At 37.3% G+C, this 25,697-nt stretch overlaps 2 protein-coding genes across 2 annotated transcripts; both read right to left on the bottom strand.

Moving 5' to 3' along the window:
• Window positions 1-864: 864 nt before the first annotated feature.
• On the bottom strand, window positions 865-12,915 carry LOC139741255 (retinol dehydrogenase 8-like). The gene is made up of 5 exons (XM_071651851.1): window positions 12,817-12,915; window positions 11,330-11,616; window positions 10,443-10,622; window positions 9,740-9,833; window positions 865-1,192 (listed from the first exon to the last, which is right to left on the bottom strand). The coding sequence occupies exons 2-5, from the start codon at window positions 11,592-11,594 to the stop codon at window positions 865-867; spliced, it is 867 nt and encodes a 288-aa protein (XP_071507952.1). The 5' UTR covers window positions 11,595-11,616; window positions 12,817-12,915.
• A 7,896-nt stretch (window positions 12,916-20,811) lies between these two features.
• On the bottom strand, window positions 20,812-25,062 carry LOC139741256 (retinol dehydrogenase 8-like). The gene is made up of 4 exons (XM_071651853.1): window positions 24,798-25,062; window positions 23,914-24,093; window positions 23,279-23,372; window positions 20,812-21,139 (listed from the first exon to the last, which is right to left on the bottom strand). The coding sequence occupies exons 1-4, from the start codon at window positions 25,060-25,062 to the stop codon at window positions 20,812-20,814; spliced, it is 867 nt and encodes a 288-aa protein (XP_071507954.1).
• Window positions 25,063-25,697: the final 635 nt, after the last annotated feature.

A 25,697-nucleotide genomic window follows, 5' to 3' on the forward strand; every position in this document is an offset into this window, starting at 1 on the left:
GCATGTGCGACAAGCTTTGTGAAGAAATGTCTTCAGAAAAATTCTGCACATCTTTCTGCAAGATCAATAAATCAGAGCTTTAGGTACTGCACAAAACACTTAGCACTTTAAAATTTACTGTTTTAATTCAACTTTATCAAAATATTGTTTGTAAATACACAAACACACATTGGTCACACCTTGTTTAGAATGATTCTGTAAAGTATCTCGTAATTTTTTTCTCATATCAGAAACTACATTAACTAGACACAATGTTAAAAGCCTGATTGCTTGGTGCTAAGCCACAGCCGCCATCAACGTCTCGGCTCGGCACCTTCTTAATCCCTTCGCGTGGACCACGTACTATGAGGTGACCACCATGAGGTGACCGAACACTGGGTCGTCGAACTCCATGCATTCTGTCAACAAGACTTCCAACAACTTGGTGGGAAACGTAATGATGAAGTTGGGCAGCCCATCGGACTTGATGTCATCCAAATTTTCATTAGACAAAGATGCTTGTGAAAGCGACAGAATCCTCACGATTACTCGATAAGGATGTTGTTGTTGAATAAGGTGTTACCAACAATACGTTAGAGAATGGTCTTTGACGTTGTAGATAATCCTGCTCTTTAAAGTGAAAATCATCCAATAGGTTAGAAAATTACCTTAACCCTATGAAAACCTCTATTTGACCAGTAATCATCAATTCCGACCGTTTTTGTTTTCTTGCGTTGATATGAGAGAATTGCTATAGGAACTAGAACTAGCTACTCGATCACAACAATAACGCATGGGCAATTAATTGCATTAATATATTATATCTATATTTCTTGAAGCAATATAGGTGCTATGACATATAAAGCTCATGAGCATAATAACTGTCTACATAGCCCCAATCATCTTCCGCAGTGAGGCGATCGACTTTTCCCCCGTCAGGTCGGCAACGGCTTCTCCCAGTGCCTCCTTGTCCTCAGGAGGAACGACCAGGTGTCTGAAAACCGGGTAGTCGACCTCGACGCATTTCGTCATCAAGACGTCGACCACGTCGTCCACCGACATGGAGGGGAACGCAGCCATATGGTCGCAAAAACATCTCATCTGACGTCGATCGATTTCATGAACGGTATCGTCTTTGCTCAGGCCGTCGGTTTCAGACACAGCCCACTGTAACAGTCCTGTCTTCACCTGAGTTGGTTCGATCATGCATATCCTACATAACGTGAAACCGGAAGTGCGTAAGTTTTGAAACTAAACATACTGCCACAATCCAAATGACATCACACACACACACACACACACACACACACAAACAAGACGTTTGCTTCTACTTAAAGAAGTCCGAGGGTCTACACGAGAGACTTGTTGTCAAATGGACATCAGGTAAAAGTGACTTTGTAGTCTGTTTTCATGATGATTCACCAAATCATATCAGTCAGTCAGGATCGTTCAGTACACGATCACTTACCTAAAAATATCTGGAAGTATTTTCTGAATAATATAGATATACAGTGTATGGATTTTCGTGACACCTCACTCTAGAAACAGTAGGTTGACGTATTGCTTATAATAAAATCTCCTAGGTAAGTACAATGTCGTGTCTTCATAACATAATATGGACAATGTATTACATATATATACACATAATGACATAAGATGTGAAGACACGTTTAGAGGTTTTGATTTCTTAATGAATTATAAATCTACCAGAACATTTGAACCAGTCTTACATCTTTGCTATAAATACTCTATCACTCAATAATACCGGCTAAGTTTGTTGAAAATCATGCCATGCATTTTTTGTTAAAGATTGAAATGTGAAAAATAGTCCGCAATTAGGCCCAGACCCCACTGCACTTCGGACACGTGTAGGACTTATCCTGGGTCTGCCAAAGAAGAAAGTACATGTATACTGACAGATACAGTTAATATTCACTTAGAGCATTTTTGATTATGAATTAAGTTCTGTTGTTGTTGTTCTTTACAGGTTCTGATTGTCGGAGCCCTTGGGTACTTTGTAACCCCGTCCCCCATGACCCCTATATAGTCCCCAAATGGTGCCCATTTGTACAATTGCCTATATTATTATTCTTTCACCTATAGCGATAATACTTGGATACTTGCCGGGTTTGGGGGATGCGTTTTCAAAAAGAAGAAGAACATTTGAAAATCATCCCCCACATTTCCCCTCCCCTTGCCCCCCCCCCCTCCCCCCCCCCCCCAAAAAAAAGTCCTGGATCTATAACAAACCTGAAACTTATTACCACCGAAATCCTATTACCATTGGGAAGCTAGCTGCAAATCTGGTGAAAAATTGTCCATGCCTTTTTAAGAAAATGATGAATATGTGGAAAATTGGACCCAGTTTTAACAATAATGTATACTTTTATAGCGCAACAGTCCATCAAAAGATGCTCATGGCGCTTTTAGTCTTAAGGTTAGGCGAAGAAAGAAGAAAGAAAGAAAGAAAGAAAGAAAGAAGAAGAAGAAGAAGAAGGAAAAAAATGAATTATGTGACATCTTCACTTTTTTTTTTTTGTTTCCTACAACATATTAAACAGATATGTTTTTAGGGATGATTTAAATGATTCCACAGAGGATGACTGGCGAACAGTGACAGGGATATCTTTCCAAACTTTTGGTCCAATGTGGGAGAAAGAACGAGTTCCCCATGAATGCTTAACCTTAGGTATCTGAAATGAAAAGGAAATAATGTGATGTTGCAATGTTCAAATCTTGTCTCCGATTGGAACATCTGACCACGCGACAATACTTTGGCAACCTCACTCCCCATGGCAAAAGACAAGCAACATATCCAGTCTTCGCGTGAACCGCCCTATGCCCGACAGCGCCAAACGCTCGTTCGGCAGGTGGATAAGCTCTCATGATTGGTCAGAAGTTACAACGGCCAACAGCGTCAACGCCCAGTGCGAATCGTTCTACCAGACTCTTCGCGACGCTATAGATCTACACTTCCCGAAACGCCATGCAAAATTGCACTCTCGTGACAAGCCCTGGATGTCCGCCGAAATTAAGTTACTTATTAAACGTCGTCAGGTGGCGTTCCATAACAAGCGGTCTACTGAATGGAAATGTCTCCGAAACCGTGTCAAAGATGAAATCAGGAAAGCAAAGAAAGAATACTACTCTTCTCGAATACAGCGCTTAAAACGAGAAAATCCAACCGCATGGTACCGTGAAATCCGTGTCGTAACTGGCAGTAGAATTGACCTTATCCCACCAACTCGTCAAACTGAACGTCAGTTACGACACACTCGTAGTTTTCAAGAGATACGATGCAAAACCAATAGAATGAAGCAAAGTCCTATTCCATACCTGGTTCGGCTATACAACTCTCAGTAAAGCTCCATTATATTCATTGTTTGGTCTTAATACTACGACCTTGCTTATGTTTATCTATTCTAAAAAGCAGATGTGCAATATATATATATATATATCTTTAATATAAACACTAAACAAAAAGTAAGTTCCCCCTAAAAGAAACCTCTGTAATTTATGAATCGGGAACCTCTGAGGAAATCTGAATGCAGGATCATGTAGCTGTATTTCTCGGCTACCTTTCAGTTGAAATTCATTGGATATCACTTGGTCACGCTTGTGTGAGCATGACATAAAGTCAAAATGGTCACTTTTTGAAGTTCACAAGCCCAATTTTGCAACTTTGACTTGGTGATATTGGAACAAATTTCAATTTTCCAGGATAAAAAGGCAAGCAACGTATAATTTATGTGCTTCTTATCGTACCATGTGACTTGTGCACAAAATTTCACGGTTGAGTGAACACGGGTGAAAATTACCAAAATGGCCGATTCGACATGTTTCTCGTGGTAATTTCTATCAATTGAGATTGAATTCGTGTGTTGAACAGTTTTTACACACAATTCACGTAATTTCACGGTTGAATGAGCACATTAAACACAAAGAAAAATAACAATTTAAATTGTGCAGTAAGAATTGCGATAATTTTGCACACTAAAATCATTTGTTTTAATGCTTTTTATATTGTGTTTAATACCACTGTGCATACAGTGATCACCTGACATTTTAGTCACGCTTCAATGAGCATGTGGGGCTGGAAAACCCTTTTTTACCCTATATTATGAAAAATATTCATTGTTTCTTATGTTTTAGTTGAAATGTTGGGAAATTACTCTGATTTCAGTGAAAAAGATAACATTTCGATAAAAAATGACATTGTGACATGCTTCAGTGAGCACATAAGATGAGCAAAGTGTGCAGGTCAAAACCATTATCGTGGCTGAAAATCCGGCCATCAGATTTAGATTTGGTTGGTTTTGAAGACGTGTTCAGCGGTGTTAGTGGATAGAGCCTAAAAAGTTAGTGCAGATGCTCACCAATCTGTGTTATATTGCCATAACGATCGCATAATAGTCAACCAACATTTTAAGCAACTATCATCACCATCACAATCATCAACACCACATGAACAACAAAGGCCACTACATGTATCTCACCACAATCAATATCTGTCTCCAGACTCTCCATGCATATGTGCAGCACGGGAGGATATTGATGTTGAACAAAAGTGAAATTGGGTACCATGTCAATGATTAATTGCATTTATTTCCCTTTGAGTTAATGCATGACTTCATGACGTTACAAAGATCAAGAACTTAATGCCAAAATTAGTATTCAGTAGCGAGAACAAAGGCCCGAAGATTTAATTTGCATAATTTCTCATCTCTGCTCCAACAAGGGGATTTCATCAAACTAAAGGCAGACCAATTTCCCCACGAATACTTCAATATCTAATGAAAGGTAGCCATGGATTATAAGGAGGGTTTCCGGCACCATGTACCCTTTGACGCGTAAAATTTTGAAGGAATGCCAAGGATCACTGAAACATTTATATCGGTCCTAAACGCAATAATGAAATGTTTTTCAGTTGATTTTAAGTGCAGAAGATCAATGCAACACCTGCTGGATGATTTTAATAAGATAAATCATTGTTTCATTATGTGGTCATTCAACCGTAAAATAAACCACATTGCATGGAAAAGCCATTGTTAGCTTTCAAAAGCATAAATTACTCCTCTTCACATGAACTTACCATTTGGATTATGGCCAAACTGCCAATTTATCATAATGTAGGTTTAAAAAAAGGGTTTCCACCCTCACGTGCTTATTGAAGCGTGACTGAAATGTCAGGTGGTCACTGATATACGTTTGGGTATTAGCACAATATAAAAAAGCATCATACAGTTGATTTCAGTGTGCAAAATTATCGCAATTCTGACTGCACAATTTAAATTGTTATTTTTCTTTGTTTTTAATGTGCTCATTCAACCGTGAAATTACGTGAATTGTGTGTTAAAACTGTTCAACACCCAAATTCAATCTCAATTGATAGAAATTACCACGAGAAAAATGTCAAATCGGCCATTTTGGTAATTTTCACCCCGTGTTCACTCAACCGTGAAATTTTCTGCACAAGTCACATGGTACGATAAGAAGCACATATTATACGCTGCATGCCTTTTTATCCTGGAAAATTGAAATTTGTTCCGATATCACCAAATCAAGGTTGCAAAATAAATTGGCCTTGTGAACTTCAAAAAGTGACCATTTTGACTTTAAGTCATGCTCACTCAAGCGTGACCAAGTGATATCCACTGAATTTCACATGAAAGGTAGCCGAGAACTACAGCTACATGATCCTGTATTCAGATTTCCTCAAAGGTTCCCGATTCATAAAATATTGATGTTTGTTTTAGGGGAAACTTACTTTTTGTTTAGTGTTTAGTATGGATTTCAACAATTCGCTTCTTTGTGTGTGTGCCAAGTGGCCGTCTTGTTTGTTTCTTTCTCTTCTCTTCTCTTCTCTCCCCTCTCCTTCTCCTCCCTTCCTGCCTACATGGTCCGGTTATACAATTCACAGTTAAGCTTTAGCATATCAATCCCAATGGTTATTTGGTCACACTCTCTTTATGTATTTTTTTTCTTTCTTTCTTTCTGGATGCAAAATGTGCAATATTCATTTTCTAAGCTTTGCATTGTATTGTATTGTGCTCTATTGCATTGTATTTACGTACGCTTCCAACATGGAATCGTCTATGATCAAGCTGTTATTTCTTTTTCTTCACTCTCTCTCTCTCTCTCTCTCTCCCTCTCTCTCCTTCTTTTCATTTGTGACAAATACTTGTATGTACTTATTGTACATTGTACTTAACCTCCAACACTTTTGCAATTTACTCTCATTTGACGTTTATCAATGTCTTTTGAGCAATACGTCCGTTTAAATATGTAATGCATGTGTGTATACGTGGTATTTTTTTAAAATTCCAGATATGCACGGTCCGTTGTTGTTGTTGTGGTTGTTTTTCCCCTATGTCAATACCGATGTTTGAAACTCATGTTAGTATTATGTGAATGTTTACAAGGCAAACTGCTATGTTTCTGTTTTCGGGGTAATTTTTTTTTTTAAGTCTCTCATATCTTCCCTCGCATCCGCTATAATTTTTGGTTACATTGATTCCTCTTACTCTTCACTAGACTATGTAACACTCCTCTTCTTCTCACCTTCTTTCTCCCCTGCATAGTTAGCCCTCCGTTCTTTTGCACGTTCTCTCTCTCTCTCTCTCTCTCTCTCTCTCTTCTTTCTGAATACAATTACTATCTTTTGTTTCCAAGAGGATGGTACGGTTACTGTTTCGATTGGGCTTATGGGTTCCAATGTGTGTGTGTGTTTTGTTTGTTTTGTTTTGTTTTTTTACGATGATTTCGAGATAATGCGAAATATTTTATTTGATATGAAAGAGTGTAAATTTTATAGAGGAATTTGATTTATTTTATGAAAATATGTATATTTGTAATTCTGTTAATTGTTCTAGTCTTTGTACATTTGATAATTTCATCAATTCCATTTTTTTCTTCCGCGGACTGTTTATATCTTTATCATGATATGATTCATTTTATGGAATTGTTAATTTATTTTTTAATGCTCCAGCATTTTGAAGTAATGAACAGTTGCTTACAAATGATTGAACTTATAAATGTATCTTAACTGATGATGTTTATGTTTTTTTTTCTTACGCGGACTCCCGCTTTCTCTTTTTCTCCCACCCTCATTTCTGCCTCCATAATCCCTATCAGTCTGTCTGTCTTTCTTCCCTTCCTCACTTCCTCTCGATTCCATATCCGACTGAATATAATATGATGTATTCATAATGGAAATGCTCTTTGTAATTTTATCATTATTTTATCTATATCGTGTATGTGTTATACTTTTGTAACATCGTGCAATTCAGTCTCTGACTGCAATGCGATCGAAATAAAACCATTATTCAATTGAATTGAATTGAATTGAATTGAAGTAGATGATCGAAGTCTGCGAGGAGGGTTATAACGATATAAAGAATTCTGGAGATACTCGGGGGCAGTTGAGTGAACCACATGATACACAAGAAGAGCAATTTTGAAAATAATTCGCTTTTCAACAGGAAGCCAATGTAGAGAACGTAACACTGGCGTAATGTGAGCAGTTTTCCTACTATAGTTCAGTAATCTTGCGGCAGAGTTTTGAAGACGTTGTAGAGCGTTGATTTGTTGTTGTGACATGCCGAAAAACAAAGAGTTACAATAATCTATACGAGAGGAAATAAGAGCATGTACGAGCTGTTCCGCTGCTGTTTTAGTGAGATATTTCCGAATAAAACCAAAATTACGCAACTGGAATCTTACAGATTGTGATACATGCGCGACATGATATTTGAAGGACATGGTACTATCAAAAACAACACCAAGATTGCGTGCCTTTTCAGAAGAGTTAATAACACTGTTACCAATTCTCAATTGACACTTCTTCATGTTAGCCTTTGTCAGCATGTGTCTTGACCCAAGTACCAATAACTCTGTTTTATTGTCGTTCAACTTCAGTTGATTTTTGCTCATCCAACCTTTGATTTCATCAACACAGATTTCAAGTTGTTTTAACACTGTTGCTGCTACAGTTTCAGATGGCGGGAAGGAAACAAGTAATTGAATGTCATCAGCATAGCAGTGATAATGAACATTGTGCTTCCGAATGATCTAATGGGCTGAAGATAGAGTGAGAAGAGGAGTGGGCCGCCAACCGATCCTTGTGCCAAGGGGGCACGCCCGGATCCACCATGAACAAATTTGTAAGTACAGTCGCCAAATGTACTTATACTGACAGTTCTTAATTATCTCTATCCCTGTTGGTTCTTTAGAAAAGAAGACTTTTAAAGATTCCTTGATTTTGGGGCTTTAATGTAAACTTGACCTTGCGTTTTCGAGGAGTTGATAACGTAACAAAGAAAATTACGGACGGTTTAATCGGAATAGGTCAGCTGAGCATTTGGCTCAGGTGAGCTAATGAATTCTCTCCTCTTAAAATTGAAATAAACATAATCAACTTGTGCATTTATTCAATACAGCAATATTAGTAACACGGATAGTGAATTTGAGGAAACTCGAATAATCGGTTTCCGCGTTTCCGCGCGATGTATCGCTAACGCGAAAAGCTATTGCCACAACGTGTCATGACTTGTTTCTTTCGAGTCTCCCGCATTTTTTGACACCAAATTTGCGATGCCCAGGCGCGCGGTTCCGAAGTTGCACATAAATATGTACGTGCATGTCAAACCAAAAATTGCTCAAAAAACGTGAATTCGTGTACACTTTCAATGCAAACTGTGCTTACAAGCAAATTTCATAAAAGCATGATTATTTTGGGGGTTTTATTGACAAAAATCAATTAAAAACATATTTTCTTGTTTGGAACAATGTCGCGGACAAATTTCATCGAAAAAACATGAAGTCGATAAAAAAACAAAGAAATACATATGAAATTCAAAAAAACAATAAAATACTTCAGAAATTCTTTTCTCTTACATTTGCTAAGGACACTAAAAAGAATATTTAAAAAAAGGGCCTGTTTTGAGCTTAATTTAGTGATTTATACCAAATTGCTTGATTGCATGCATCATCATGCATAAATTAGCATAATTTAGCATAAATGTCATTTTTTTTTTTGAAGAATTAACTTCCTGGTACTTTAGATTAGGTCATAGGCAATGTGTGTGCCAATTTTCGTCGCGATCGCGCGGTCGACGGCCGAGATCTGGAGGGGGGGGGCCTGGGAGCCCCCCCCCCCCCCCCCCCCCGGCTCTATCATCTACTTAACCCGTTCCATACGGGAACCTGGTGGCCTGTGTATTAAGTGTATTGGGATTTCAGAATTCAATATGGGATGGGTTAAATAGCCCGGCCTAATTAGGGTTGATAGTTATAAATTCTTACATTTTTTATTAATTCATGTGTCGTCTTGGATCGTTTGATAAGAAGATTTACAACAATTCGGAATGCAATACATCTTCATTTGTTTTTTTTGTTTTTTCACGTAATGAAAGAGCACTTTGCATCTTTCAGAAGGTAGGGGGTATAATCACATTCTTTTATGCCAGTAAATGGTGGAAGGAATTAGTCCTTTTCATAAAAAACAGACGCTTGATACATCCGAATTCTCTCTGTATTTCCTTTACATCGTTTCCCTGCTGAGACATCACGAATTGCAGTAATCTTCTTGATTACAGCACATGGATTTAAATAAATCTTTAAAAATACAACAGGAAATAAATGCATATGTATATTTTGATATTTCTTCATTCATTAAATTCACATAATAGGGTAGATTCCCATTTCCTAGAGTTTAATTTCTTTTTTTTAATGACAAATTTACACTACACTAAATACATACCTGATGTTGAATGACCTGACAGTGCAGAGCAGCGACTCAAAGAACCCTTCCAAGGCAAACTTAGAGGCGGTGTAGAACTCGGCGTATGGGAAACCTGTAATTCGATGTAAAGTGAACACATGAGTACACATTCCGTATATATAATATTAGCACAATGTATAGTAACATATCTTTATGATATATATTTATATAATTATATTTATTCAAATAATATGCATATGATTATATATTTATATATTCACTTCAATGAGGCACTGAAATGTGATGCAATAGGATGAAACTATAGGTGGCTTTTGTAAGGGCGATTTGGTTGTATTGTGCTTCAGTTCAGGTAATCAATATGTACAATTGTATATATATATATATATGTTCAATTGTATAATATATATATATATATATATATATATATATATATATATATATATATATATATATATATATATATATATATATATATATATATATAGCTTCCAGAAGTAGGTTTGAAAAGCTGCTATAAACGCGACAACACGGATCATTTATCAGTTGGAATCACATCGTGACGCATAATCGTAATTACCCAATGTTCTTTTTCGTATAATTGCTGGGAAAAATTGAAAACGTTTGAATAATACAATTATATGTTCATAAATTTGCCAAGAGACGGCATGTTTTGAATGAAGAACTTTGACAATAATTCATGCAGGAAACTGTATTTCCGCACCTTGCTTTCCCGCCAAACTCGAGACACTGATGATTTTTCCCGCCTTTTTCTGCTTCATGTGAGGAAGAACGGCCAGGGTGAGTCGGATCGTACCGATAGCGTTCACGTTGAAGATCCTGTCGATCCTGGCACGAGACGCACGTTCTGGGAGCCCTATGCCAGCAACGCCCGCTACGTTGACTTAAGAATGAGGAAATGACTAGTTGTGAACATTCCAAACAACGTGTATGAGTACAGCTCATCACATCAAGAACTTCTGAATCTGTACTTTACACCTGAAACTGGCCAATTTTTTTTGCGGTAGCACTTCAAATAATGTCAATTATATATTTCGAGTTGATTTTATTTCCCCATTGCCTACTTTAAATTATTTCCGAAAGCAAACAAAGAAAAATATTGACAAAACAGAATAAATATGATGTAGCAGATTGACTTTTTGATCAACAAGGTTTTGACGTTGCAAATAAACCTGCAGACGGATAGAAATGTTTGGCATGTTTAGAAACAAACGTTGGACAGCGTTTGCGCTTTTAGAAACATTGCATTAAGCGTATTATATGCAATGTATTGTTATCATTATTATCATTCGGATAGTACCGATCTGAATAATAAACAACATCGTCAAAATCCGAGGGCTTTGAAGAGGAAATAGGAAATCGAAGACTTTGAATATTGTAGAATATGGTGATATAATCTTGTCTGTATTTTATTAGTGAAACCAGTAATGCAATGGCGAAGCAGTGATGAAGGTATAACTTTGTTATTGTTTTCTTTCTCTGGCGACAAATTCTAGATATTTAAGCTGTAAACTACAGACCTAAGTTGACCGTTTCGAGAGTAATCTGATCATGTTGTGACAGAAACTGGTGAGCCCAGAAAGTACTTACTGAGAATATCGATGCCTCCATGTGTTTTCATGACGTCGTCAACTACTCGTGTGATGTCTTCATCCTTGGTGATGTCCATCTCCTTGATGAAGATCGTCTTATCAATAGCGTCCCCAACGGCGGCAACTAACTCTGTCTTTTCTGCTATGGCAATGACGGTAGCAATGACAAGGTAGCGTTGATCGGGGTCTTGTGCGAGACGTTGAGCCGTAGAGAGCCCGATACCCGACGAACATCCAGTCACCAGTATTACTTGAGGAGCCATGCCGTATGAAGTCACAGTTAGCCTGTTCTTTTTTATGAAACAGAATAAATGAGAACAAATTTAACTCCATAGCTAGCTGTTATTAGGAACTTGTTTTATTTGAAGTTGAGAAGTCGATGTAACTGTTTTCTTTTAGGGTGGTATGGTTTCATTTCATCTGAGAAGATGGCTGGATAGCCCGTATTCAGCTGCAACAGCTGGTCTTCCATGGGGTGCAGTTGAATGTAAGGCGGGACCACTACAACGGGTTAAACACCCTGCTCTTTGTGATGAATAAAATAATGAAGCGGGATCTTTTGCATGCATGAGTTGTGACTCTCTCATAAACGGGACCTCCATTTCATGTCGTATCCGAGGGACAGAGTGTTTTGCCTCTTACTTTTGAGGGGACGGTATGATTACACACAACATTGCTTAGTGGGACTCGGAAAGATGCACGGACTTGTCGAAGAACAGCCTTCGGGTGAAGCAAGTGCCCGTGTGGAAATGAAATAAACGAATGAATGAACTAATCTCAATTTGTCATTGCTAACGGGTGAATTTGTCATTGCTAACGGGTGAGTTTTGTCTTCCATCTTTTTTTTTTCATTTCCGTTGTCTTTTTTTCTAAATTCTCCTCACCTTCATTTTTTTTTAACAGTTCTACTTCCAATAAGTCCTGATCATGATAGGGGACTGCGGAATCGGGGCAGCAGCCATACACTCTTGGCCCTTCAATAAGATTAACCAAAATAAAAACCCTAATCGGAAAAGCCGTAAAATATAAACAACACTATACCCATGACTTTCCGAGGGCTTGGACTTGAGATTAGGACCCGTCGAAGCAGGCTTGATTGGGGAACATGAACCATGATTGATCCTTGAATCCCCACAAGCAGCCCCACCAACTCCCCCCCCCCCCCGGACACACACTCACACATTAAGAAAAGATATTATATAAGCCGGCCCTGCTCACGGTTTAAGTTTACTCAAAAATCACTTCTCCCTCTGACAACATCTGATTGGATTCAGTGGGAATGTTGATTTCTAGTCAATATTAATTTCTAATTACACTGTATTGTCCAATCAATCCCGGCAGGTAGAAGGCAAGCGATTCAATGTTTGTCACTTCTGTGTCTCCTGATTTTGATTTTTTTACACGTACACTGGCTGATAATGAGAATTTCATAAAACAATGAATGCACACCACGAGAAAAAAAAAGCAAGACTAATGTATTCTCACCTGTGGTCAGTAGTCGGGAATCCAACGGCGTGATGTGCAATCGTGAGTGTGCTTCCACTGTTGTCTCTGCCTGTAATATTTTCGGCGTAATGAGATTTTAGCGTCAGGAAAGTTAGTTTAATCTCTTTTTCAAGTGTGCGTTACGAATGAGAGATGTTATCTGAAGGTTGAAGTCTATGTATGTTTATGACACATAACGCAAATACACAAAGTTAAATGTCTTCTGGGTTGAAGTCATGAAATCATGCTTTAGATGTTAACTTTGCAAATGAACAATCTGCAAGATTAAAAACGTTCACTGAAAATTAATTCTGTACGCTTTCAAAGGTCAAACTTTATATTTGTCAATACTTCAAATAAGGAAATACTAGTCTATGCTTTTCTTAGCAAATGAACAATCTGCAAGATGAAAAACGTTCACTCAAAATTAATTCTGTACGCTTTCAAAGGTCAAACTTTATATTTGTCAATACTTCAAATAAGCAAATACTAGTCTATGCTTTTCTTCGCTTTCTGAATTTAAGCAGTAGGGCCTGCATGCGAAGGCAGATGTAAATCATGTAATCAAAGTGAACGAAAGTATACCGTATAACTTTTTGATTGGGTTCACTTTTCTTTGTGATGTCAGGAGCACCGTACGTTCAAAGAGTTCGATACAGACGAATATCATGTCATGTGTTCTACTTGAGGAGCCTTGTAGCAAACAGAGTTGGCTTCAGTCATCTATGAGTCCATGACGAATGGACTGCCAGCATGGGTAATATTTCTACCTCATCGGAAATTCATGAAAAACAACTGAATTCATCATTTCGTTGGCACCTCTAATCTTGTATAAAAGAGGAACGATTAGTTGGAACCTGTTGACTTCATTAAATCGGCACAAAGTAGAAGAAATGCAGAAATTTGCCAATTTGAGGAAAAATAAAGTAACTATACTCTTCTAAAATGAGATGCCAAATTACAGAGTTCTTATAAATATAGCAATTGTAGGCCTTTATAAGAAATTAAGTAACCTCACTAACAAAATATATAGGTTTGAGATGAAAGTCAAGTTGTAATTTTGCCTTTGGATATACATACCAACAATTGACTAGCATTGAATGAAGATATTGTGATTGCAAGAAAGATGCAGCATCAAACGACAACGTGTGTTTTTGAGATTCCAAATTCAATTTTAAGTAAGAGCATTGATGTAAACAAGTATATTTAACATATTCAAGTTGTCAGTTTCAGGCAATTTATACTTCAGGAGGATGATAGCATACATTATACAATATAAAGCACACATGCATGGTGACGATTGATATTGCATGGATGATAATTGCTCAAAGACTATTTGACGTCACGTCTGGGTCATATTCTTATAAACATGTTGATACTAAGCAAACGTTATGATTCATAGTGGAATCAATAAAATAACAAGTGATCCTTATGATTACAGAACACTTATCATTATATATAAATCAGTCTTCTCTTCGAGCATTCTAGCATAGGTTTATTCAAATTGTAACAATACCCTGACAATTAACTTTGTGACATTGACTTGATTGATGAGCACCTAAGGGGTACCCCAAATAATACGCTTCTCATCGTTTGTCAATATCCTGCACAGTTTACTTTACAGATATGAATTTTACACTTTGTGCTTGCAGTAAATACCCCCTTTGTATTTGCGTATATCCTTCTGCTTCATGTCACTAGGCAAACATTGGCGTTGATTAAAGCAGAATTACTGTGTACATAATGACAGATCATCATGATAACCGAACACTCATTACAAAATCGAATCGATATAATTACAACCTTTGAGCATTATCTCTACCTAAATTTTAAAGTGTATCACTACCATGAAAATTGCATTGAAAAACACTTTTCCAATATACACGTATGCCCCTCTTTATTTGTCACTTTCTTTCATAATTTACAGATATCGATTGTATACACCCGGCAAGTTAACACCCTTTTCGTGTGTTCGTGTTTTCCTTGAGCGTGTGTCCATTCATTGCGGCTGTACTTTGATGATGCACTTTAAGAAACGGAAGAGCTATTGACCAAAGGGTCACAACCGTCTTCCGGTTCTCCTTGACCAATGGTGGCTCCGCTCTCTACTGTTGCAAGGTTATTATCATTGCCCCTGACCAATCTATTAATGAGTAGGCCTAATTCTAGTGCAGTTGAAAGTTAGTCTGAAAAGAAGGAGCAACACTGTGTAATTTTGCCAGGTTATCATCATTGTCCGTGATCAAGCAATCTTTTAAAGATTAATTCTACCGCAGTTTAGAATTGGTCTGTCAGAAGGATGAAAAAATTTTCTGCACAACAATGAAAATTTGATCAAAAATCGTACGAAAGATAAGGAATTTGTGACATTTTGAAGTTTCGCTAATTTTTTTTTTCAGAAACAGTTCAAAAACAGTCAGTATTATATGCAAATCGTTAAGTTATGATGTCATTCCCTCACAACTTGCAATAGTTTTCATGTATAGCTGAAAATTTTCCATTTTTTTTTATTGTTATCAAACGCACTTATGCTCCAGCTCGTCTAAAACCCTGATGTACCTGACGAATCATTATTTAGACGTTATTCAACCAGCAATAGCAGTATTGTTTGACACTGTTGTAGGAGAATAATATAATTTCCATCATTTTTTTAACGTGATCAACGGAAATCTGAGAGGTGATGACATAATCAGTTCGCTCATTTGAATATTCATATCAACTGTACGAGAACTGTTTAGCAGAAAATAGCGAAATTCCAGTTTCATAACTTCCTTGATTTTTATCCAATTTTGATTAAATTTTTATCCAATTTTAATTAAATCTTCCTGTTGTACTTGTAATGATATATTACTCTTTTCATAACGTATAGGTGACCTGAAATCCCCCTTAACTACAGTGGCGAGAAACCAACCCCAGTGTTTATGTTTTATCTAGAGACAGATTAATTATAGATGGATTAATGATATGTGTTGACAAAATAAGATAAAAACATTACAGTGTGCCTGTACATTACACTGTTGATTATTGAATAGATTTACAGCAAATTCCAAATAAATAGCAGTAGCGTTTTATTATTTTTGTGTAATCATCTTTTTGTTTTTCGTTATTGTAAATTTAATGTTGTTTTTTCAATGCTTTCATTTTAATTTTTTCATGTTTGTGTATATCAATTTGTATTGTGAATATGGGACCCAAGGGAAGTACAGTTGTATTAAGAACGACTGAATGGCGGGGCGATCCTCCGTTTCGTCACATCGTATCTAACCTTGTTTATATTGTGTATTGTTACTGTATCAATCGAACATCAAGAACAACAAGTGTTACGACAGGCAGAACTGTATTCAATGATTGATTTAATGTGCCAAAAAAAAAAATAACAAAAACAGAAGCGGGAGAGATGTTGGAAAATATAATGCTACTAATCATTCCAGAATGGCAATTTCGGACCACAATCTAGACATAACATAATGGATTATTATGAATTTTGCATTTTTTTCTTTTAAATGGAAATAGGCTACAGCAACACATTGACGAGCAGAATTCGACTATGACCAGAAACTTGCTGTTTCATTCGCTCCACACAAATGTCCGACAAATCTGAAACTTCAAGGAGAATACGACACAGCTAGAGTACGTGTACGTCCTATGATCATAAACACAGTCTCTTAAGAAAGCCAAATATGATTATAATTATGTATAACTAGTCTCCAGGGATGAAGTGTTTGACCACTGCCTACATAGTATTTCGTAGATGGCTGGGTTAAGGACTCATATGTAGCTGTGTTGCAGCTGGTCTTACTTGTTACAACTTGAAAGTTCACTTTATTATACAAATGGGATGTGAACGTGCGGCTCTTACTGACGATTGCATAAACTTGTAATACTGGTGGTGTTCAGATGTACTACTTAATACGCTCAGTTTGTATACCTTGCACTGAAGAGTAACTGTTTCAACTGTATTCATTTGCCTAAAACAAAGACATATGTGACAGTGCACCTCAAAACAAACAAAAAGTCGCCAGGCATGAATTTTAAGTTAAGATCATATTCTGAAAGAGCAGACCTTAAGCTTTAAAATGAGGTATAACTCAAATCAAATGGACTCTCCCAACCTATCTAAATATTGGAAAGAAAGCACAAACTCAGGAAAAGTGTGAACCGAGAAAAGAGGCTCTGAAGTACAGTGTCTATTCAAGCGCTTAATCTTTACCAAACCGTGCTGGCTGTGCAATGAATGGGACAAAAAAACAGGAAGTAAACCACCAGAGTAACAACAATGAAGGGATTATTAGATTAAACTGAAATTAAGCATGCCTCATTAACACATTCTGTCCATAATTAATGCCAACTTTCAAAGCAGTAGCACTATCCTTTCAAAAGTTATTAGAGTTGAAGGTGAAGAGTGTGGACAAGGTTTTTCAGAAATGAAAAAGGGATTCTAAAGACACACCTAATCACACTATTCTACAAAAAGTGTTCGAGATAAACTGCTAAAAACACACTTTCGTGCCCGTTTTATGATACAAAATTTTAGCATAATGTAAAAGAAGACCCGCTCTTTCAGAAAATATGAAAAAGTCAAGTTCGGCTAGGTTTACCCATTTCACTTATTTTCAGTCCTCACGCAAAATCAGTGTGTGCGACTTTATGTTCGTTTTGAGGTGCACGGTCACATATATGAATGTATGCGACCTAATAATTTCCAGATATAAATCAACATTTTAAATGTCGTCACTCCTCCAACCATTCGTAACGTAAAATTTAAAAAACTGTAAAATTTAACACTCGAAATTTTGGTTTTACTGTTTCATATTCTAGATATAATTAATGAAAGGGTACATCAAACATCTTTACTTCATTGTATTAACTTGAACACTTTACAAATGGTTGGAGAAGTGACTTTATTTAAGATGTTAATTTACCATTTCATTTTTTTAATGTGAATGTTTAAAAAGGATTAAAGAAATTTGCAATTTCTGTTTTAAGAAACAAATGCGCGTATATTGCACTTTCTATTGCTACGATGATTTTAGGAATAAAAGGCATAAATGTGTGACATGCAAAGTTCAGAGTAACAATGTAATATACACTGTACTCTAAAACAAAAGTGCATGTGCGACAAGCTTTGTGAAGAAATGACAAATGTCTTCATAAAAATTCTGCACATCTTTCTGCAAGATCAATAAATCAGAGCTTTTGGTACTGCCCAATAGCACTTTATAATGTTACTCTTTTAATTCAACTTATTCAAAATATTGTTTGTGAATACACAAACACACATTGGCCACACCCTGTTTAAAATGATTCTTCAAAATATCTCGTAATTTGTTTTCTCATATCAGAAACTACATCAATTAGACACAATGTTAAAAGCCCAATTGCTTGGCGTTAAGCCACAGCCGCCATCAACGTCTCAGCTCGGCACCTTCTTGATCCCTTCGCGTGCACCACGTACCATGAGGTGGTCACCATGAGGTGACCGAATTGGGTCGTCGAGCTCCACGCTTTCTGTCAACAAGACTTCCACCAACTTGATGGGAGAGGTAATGATAAAGTTGGGCATGAATACCACCGGACTTGACGTCGATCAAATTTTCATTAAACAAAGAGGCTTGTGAAAGCGACAGAATCCTCACGATTACTCGATAAAAATATTTTTATTGAATAAGGTGTTGCCAACATTACGTTAGAGAATGGTCTTTGACGTTGTAGATAATCCTGCTCTTTAAAGTGAAAATCATCCAATAGGTTAGAAAATTACCTTAACCCTTTGGAAACTTCTCTACTCTATTTGACCAGTAATCATAAATTCCGACCGTTTTTGTTTCCTTGCGTTGATATGTGAGAACTATAGATGCTAGAACCAGCCACTCAATCATAACAATAACGCATGGACAATTATTCAAGTACAAATGTATGCGTGTATACATCCGATGATGATTGAACTTCATTTTATTGATATAATGTTATATCTATATTTTTGTATTGATATAGGTGCTATGACATAATATAGAATATAGGGCTCACACGGGTAAATAATTCCCCATAGAGACGTGTGTTAAAATTCAAATTTCAAAAAATTCTGTAAAATAGCTGGGAGAAATGAGGTGTTTCATCTTCACTAACCTGAATAAGTGAGATATTACCTTTCATCCATCAGATTGCCAGGGTGAGTTGTTCTGCTCTAATTCTGTCCAGGGGTCCGCAAAGCCAGACTACGAGTTCTTGTCACTCAAAAAATCACCTATTTTCCGTACACGTACCCAATGAAATATAGTCCCCTCAAATTCCATCAGAAAAGCTTTCATCTTCCAACCAAAATGCAGTTTGTAGAGGAATTATTCATACTCAATATCTACAGCTATTCAGTTTTTTGCCAAACTACATCATTGATTTTTAATCAATTTTTTTCTTCATTTATTTTGGTATCTTTGGTACGAATTTGTGATGGGGTCTGGGACAGTCCATTTTATTTACAGGTATGAGCTCTATAGTGGAGGTCATATTTCTTATTTGACTTTTAAACATCATAAATGTGTTTTTTATGATATTTGCCCCTACATCATATGAGAAATTACACTTTCAAGGATTATAAAGCTTCTCAAAGGGACACTTTTAGAAAATCATGCCCTTTAGGGTTTTTTTAAAAATAAATCTTGCAGTTTTGATCAGTTCTTCATAAGATGAATGCATAGATCCAGGCAGTTATCCTTGATTGTGGGTGTGCCATCATCACCTTATAGCCTACAAAGTACTTGATAAGACTTTGTTTTGTTAAACAGACTAACTTTATGTATTTTGAGCTGTTTCAGTGGTAGCCAAAACAAAGAAATACATTAAAATAACACAGTCATTCAAAGTTGTGTGATACTGATGACTGACTGCTATGTACTAAGATCTAGTGACAAGAACATAATATTAAGAAAAGAAATAGTAGCAAGGCAGATGAGGAGGGGGGGAGTAGAGGAGAGAGGTAGAGAGAGGGGGGTAGGGAGGGGAAGGGGAGGGAGGAAGAGATCTGACAGAATACAAGATACACAATACAAGATTAACAGTCATTCAAAGTTGTGTGATACTGATGACTGCTATTTACTAAGATCTAGTACCACAAGAACATAATATTAAGAAAAGAAATTGTAGCAAGGAAGAGTGGGGGGGGGAGTAGAGGAGAGAGGTAGAGGGAGGGGGGTAGGGAGCAGAAGGGGGAGGGAGGAAGAGATCTGACACAATACAAGATACACAATACAAGAAGTCATTCAAAGTTGTGTGATACTAATGACTGCTATTTACTAAGATCTAGTACCACAAGAACATAATATTAAGAAAAGAAATTGTAGCAAGATAGAGTTGGGGGGGGGGGAGTAGAGGAGAGAGGTAGAGGGGGGAGTAGGGAGGAGAAGGGGAGGGAGGAAGAGAGATCTGACACAATACAAGATCAACATAAACGAGCAGAGCTTGTATGGGATGAATACTTCCCATAGACTTGCATGTATTGCGTGCATTCTCTATAGGGCTCACACGGGTAAATAATTCCCCATAGAGACGTGTGTTAAAATTCAAATTTCAAAAAATTCTGTAAAATAGCTGGGAGAAATGAGGTGTTTCATCTTCACTAACCTGAATAAGTGAGATATTACCTTTCATCCATCAGATTGCCAGGGTGAGTTGTTCTGCTCTAATTCTGTCCAGGGGTCCGCAAAGCCAGACTACGAGTTCTTGTCACTCAAAAAATCACCTATTTTCCGTACACGTACCCAATGAAATATAGTCCCCTCAAATTCCATCAGAAAAGCTTTCATCTTCCAACCAAAATGCAGTTTGTAGAGGAATCCATACTCAATATCTACAGCTATTCAGTTTTTTGCCAAACTACATCATTGATTTTTAATCAATTTTTTTCTTCATTTATTTTGGTATCTTTGGTACGAATTTGTGAAGGGGTCTGGGACAGTCCATGTTATTTACAGGTGTGAGCCCTATAATGTATCTAACTGTCTACATAGCCCCGAAAATCTTGCGCAGTGCTGCGATAGACTTTTCCCCCGTCAGGTCAGCAACGGCTTCTCCCATCGCCTCCTTGTCCTCCGCGGAAACGACCAGGTGTCTGAAAACCGGGTCGTCGACCTCGACGCATTTCGTCATCAAGACGTCGACCACATCGGCCACCGCCATGGAGCGAAACGAAGACATATGGTCGTAGAGACATCTCATCTGACGTCGATCGATTTCATTAACGGTATCGTCTTTACTCAAGCCGTCGATTTCAGACACAGCCCACTGTAACATTCCTGTCTTGACCAGAGTTGGTTCGATCATGCATATCCTAGAGTGAAATCGGAAGAACGTTTAAACTAAACATACTGTCACAATCCCGATGACAGCACACCTACACGCGCGCGCACACAAACACACACACGCACGCACAAAGAAAAGCACAAGCCACGCGAACAAGACTTTCGCTTCTATCTAATGAAGCTCGAGACACGAGGGGAGATTTGTTGTCAGATCGACATCTTCTAGTAACAGTGACTTTGTGGTCTTTGTTTTCAAGATGATTTCCAAAATCCGTATCTGGGAAATTAACCCCCCCCCCCGGCTAAATACTGATTAATGGTAAGGTTAGAGTAAAGATTTAGGGTTAGCAATGGTTAGGAGTTTGGGCTTGGGTTTCGATTAGGTTCAGGATTAGGATTAGCATTAGGGATAAAAGGAGTAATTGCCCTACCCGTCAAAATCAAATCAGTCAGTCAGGATCGTTTCAGTACATGACCACTTACCTAAAAATATCTGGAAGTATTTTCTGAAGAACATAGATATACCGTGTATGGCTTTTCGTGACACCTTTCTCTAGAAAAAGTAGACTGACGTATCGCTGGTAATAAAATCTTCTAGGTAAGTACAATGCCGTGTCTTCATAACGTAATATAGACAATGTTTTGCGTATACACATTATGACACAAGATATGAAGACACACTAGAGGTTTTGATTAATGAATTATAAATCTACCAGACCATTTTAACCAATCTTTATCATTCTTGTTGGGAATATTCTTTCACTCAATAATACCGGCTAAGTTTGTTATACCATGCATTCTTTTTTTAAAGGTTGAAATGTGAAAACTTGCCCCCAATTTGGCCCAGGCCTCACTGCACGCCGTACACGTATAGGACCTATTGATATCTTGTATTATGACTGATACAGTTAATATTCACCTAGAGCATTTATACCTTTTGATTATGAATTCAGATCTGTTGTTGTTGTTTTTTACAGGTTCTGATTGTCGGGGTCTTTGGGTACTTTGCACCCCCGTCCCCCATGACCCCCATAGTCCCCAAAATGGTGCCCATTTGTACAATTGCCTATATTATTATTATTCTGTCGATAATACTTGGATACTACTTGGATGATACTGGGATATTTGCCGGGTTTGAGGGATGTGTTTTGAAAAAGAAGATGGAAATTTGAAGTTCAGTCCCCACATTTTCCCCTCCGCTTGGCCAAAACAAAAAAAGTCCTGGATCTATAACACGCACAAACCTAAAACTTATTACCACTGAAATCTTATTACCATTGGAATGCTTCTGCAAATTTGGCGAAAAAATGTTCTGTTTTTTTTTTTTTAAGAAGATGATGAAAATGTGGAAATTTGACCCAGTTCCTCCAAGGGTGCACGTCCAGATTCACCATGAACAAAATTGGAAAAGAGTCGCTAAATGTACGTACTGATGGTTCTAAATTAGCTCTATCTCTGTTGGTTTTTTTTTTTTTTTTTTGGAAATGAAGACGTATAAGGATTTCTTGATTTTAGGGTTGCAATATGTAAATTCGACCTCGCGTTTTCGAGGGTTTGATTATGTAACAGAGAAGATTATGGACGGTCTAATCGGAATAGCTCAGCGGAGCCTTTGTCTCGGGAGGGTTAATGAATTATCTCCTCTTACAGTTGAAATAAACATAATTAAATTGTGCATTTATTCAATGCAGCAATATTAGTAACACGGAAAGTGAATTTGAGGAAACTCGGATAATCGGTTTAAAAGTAATTCTTACACTTTTTATTAATTCATGTGCCGACATCGTTTGATAAGAAGATTACAACAATTGGGATGCAATACATTTTCATTTGGTTCTTTCAGAAGGCAAGGGATATAATATCACATTCTTTTATGCCAGTAAATGATGGAAGTAATTAGTCCTTTTCATGAAAACAGACTTTTGACACATCGCGCATTCTCTCTATATTACCTTTATATCGTTTCCCTGCTGTGACATCACGAATTGCAGTAATCTACTTGATGACAGCACATGGAATTAAATAAAGCTTAAAAAATACAACAGGAAATAAATAAGTATGTATAATATTTCTTCATGCACTAAACTCACATAAACGGGTAGATTCCTACTTCCTAGAGTTTAAAAGAGTTTTTTTTAAGACAAATTAACACCACAATAAATACATACTTGATGTTGAATGACTTGACAGTGCAGAGCAGCGATTCAAAGAATCCTTCCAAAGCAAACTTAGAGGCGGTGTAGAACTCGGCGTATGGGAAACCTGTAATTCGATGCAAACTTCACACATGAGTACACATTCCGTTTATATAATATTAGTATATGTATAGAAACATATCTTTATGATATATATTCATGTAGTCATATCTATTCAAATAATATACATATGAATATATATTTATATATTCACTTCAATGAGACACTAAAATGTGATGCAATAGGATGAAGCTAAAGGTGGCTTTGGTAAAGGTGATTTGGTTCTATTCTAAAGGTGATTTGGTTCTATTGTACTTCAGTTCAGGTAATTAATATGTACAATTATATATATATATATATATATATATAGCTTCCAGAAGTAGGTTTGAAAAGCTACTATAAACGCGACACCACGGATCATTTATCAGATGAATCACATCGTGACGCGTAATCGTAATTACACAGTGCTCCTGTTTTGTTTTGTTTTTTTAGTATAGTTGCTGGAAAAATTGAAAAAGTTTGAATGGAAAAATAGATGCTCATAAATTTGCCCAGTTTTGAATGAAGAACTTTGACAATATTTCTTGTAGGAAATTGTGGTTCCGTACCTTGCTTTCCGGCTATACTCGACACACTGATGATTTTTCCCGCCCTTTTCTGCTTCATGTGAGGGAGTACAGCCAGGGTGAGTCGGAGCGTGCCGATAGTGTTCACGTTAAAGATCCTGTCCATTCTGGCACGAGACTCGCGTTCTGGGAGCCCTATGCCAGCAACGCCCGCTACGTTGACTTAAGAATGAGGAAATGATCAGTTGCGAACATTCCAAACAACGTGTATGATGAGTATAGCTCATCACATCAAGAACTTCTGAATCTGTACTTTACACCTGAAACTGGTCAATGTTTTGCGGCAGCACTTCAGATAATGTCAGTAATATATTTCGAGTTGATTTTATTTCATTTTCCTATTGCTTATTTTAAATTATTTCCAAAAGCAAACAAATAAAACTCTTGACAAAACAGAGTAGCAAATTGACATTTTGATCAACAAGGTTTTGACGTTGTGCAAATAAACCTGCAGATGGATAGGAATTTGATGTTTGGCATAATATATTTATAAACAAACGTTGGACAACATTTGCGCTCAGGTGTAAGAAACTCACACCTGAACCTTCACCCCTCTGAAATCTTTCTTTCATTTTATAACATTTACGCTATTAGAAACATTGTATCAAGCACATTACAAATTAATGCAATGTATTGTTCTCATCATACGGATTGTACCGATATCTGAATAATAAACAACATCGCAAAATCCGATGGATTTGAAGAGGAAATATAAAGGTGAAGATGAAGGTATAACTTTGTTATTGTTTTCTTTTTCTGGCGACAAATTCTAGGCAAAAAAGCTTTAAACCACAGACCTAAGTTGACGTTTCGAAAGTAATCTGATCATGCTGTGACAGAAACAAGTGAAACCAGAAAGTGCTTACCGAGAATATCGATGCGTCCGTGTGTTTTCACGACGTCCTCAACTACTCGTGTGATGTCTTCATCCTTGGTGATGTCCATCTCCTTGATGAAGATTGTCTTGTCAATAGCGTCCCCAACGGCGGCAACTAACTCGGCTTTTTCTGCCATGGCAATGACGGTAGCGATGACAAGGTAGCGTTGATCGGGGTCTTGTGCGAGACGTCGAGCAGCACAGAGCCCGATACCCGACGAACAACCAGTCACCAGTACTACTTGAGGAGCCATGCCGTATGAAGTCACAATTACCCTGTTCTTTTGCAGGAAACAGAACAAATGACTGAATGAGAACAAAATTAACTCTGTATCTAGGTATTATCAGGAACTTGTTTTAAAGTCAATGTAACTGTTTTCTTTTCAGGGTGGTATGGTTTCATTTCATCTGAGGAGATGGCTGTATGATGGACAGCCCGTATTAAGCAGCATAGCTGATCTTCCATGGGGTCCAATTGGATAGGAGGGACCACTACACCGGGTTAAGCACCCTGCTCTTTGCGATGAATAAAATAATGAAGCGGGATCTTTTGCATGCATGAGAAGTGACTGATCTCTCACACATGGGACCTCTATTTTATGTCGTATCCGAGGGAAGTAGTGTTTTGCCTCTTACTTAGAGGGGACGGTATGATTTCACACAACATTGCTCAGTGAGACTCGGGAAGATGCACAGACTTGTGGAAGAACAGCCTTCGGGTGTAGCAAGTGCCCGTTTGGAAATTAAATAAACGGATGAACGAGTGAATCTCAATTTGTCATTTACATAATAATATCTGACTGTAAAGATATCGGGTGAGTTTTGACTTTCTTTTTTTTTTCTATTTCCGTTTGTCTTTTTCTTCTTACCCTCACTTTCATTTTTTCTA

The sequence above is a fragment of the Diadema antillarum genome, unplaced genomic scaffold (assembly GCF_040938485.1).
Source record: "Diadema antillarum isolate AM-2024a unplaced genomic scaffold, OU_Dant_1.0 seq00000912_RagTag, whole genome shotgun sequence".
In the NCBI taxonomy this organism is placed as follows: Eukaryota; Metazoa; Echinodermata; class Echinoidea; order Diadematoida; family Diadematidae; genus Diadema; species Diadema antillarum.

Excerpts from the sequence above, each read along its gene's own strand:
- LOC139741255 (XM_071651851.1), bottom strand. The coding sequence starts at position 11,594 with ATGGCTCCTCAAGTAATACTGGTGACTGGATGTTCGTCGGGTATCGGG. Across the intron at positions 9,834-10,442 it reads GAGTTTGGCGGGAAAGCAAG|GTTTCCCATACGCCGAGTTC; the intron begins GTGCGGAAATAC and ends ATCGAATTACAG. Across the intron at positions 1,193-9,739 it reads GTCAGGTCATTCAACATCAG|GATATGCATGATCGAACCAA; the intron begins GTATGTATTTAG and ends CACGTTATGTAG.
- LOC139741256 (XM_071651853.1), bottom strand. The coding sequence starts at position 25,062 with ATGGCTCCTCAAGTAGTACTGGTGACTGGTTGTTCGTCGGGTATCGGG. Across the intron at positions 24,094-24,797 it reads CGGACGCATCGATATTCTCG|TCAACGTAGCGGGCGTTGCT; the intron begins GTAAGCACTTTC and ends CTCATTCTTAAG. Across the intron at positions 21,140-23,278 it reads GTCAAGTCATTCAACATCAA|GATATGCATGATCGAACCAA; the intron begins GTATGTATTTAT and ends ATTTCACTCTAG.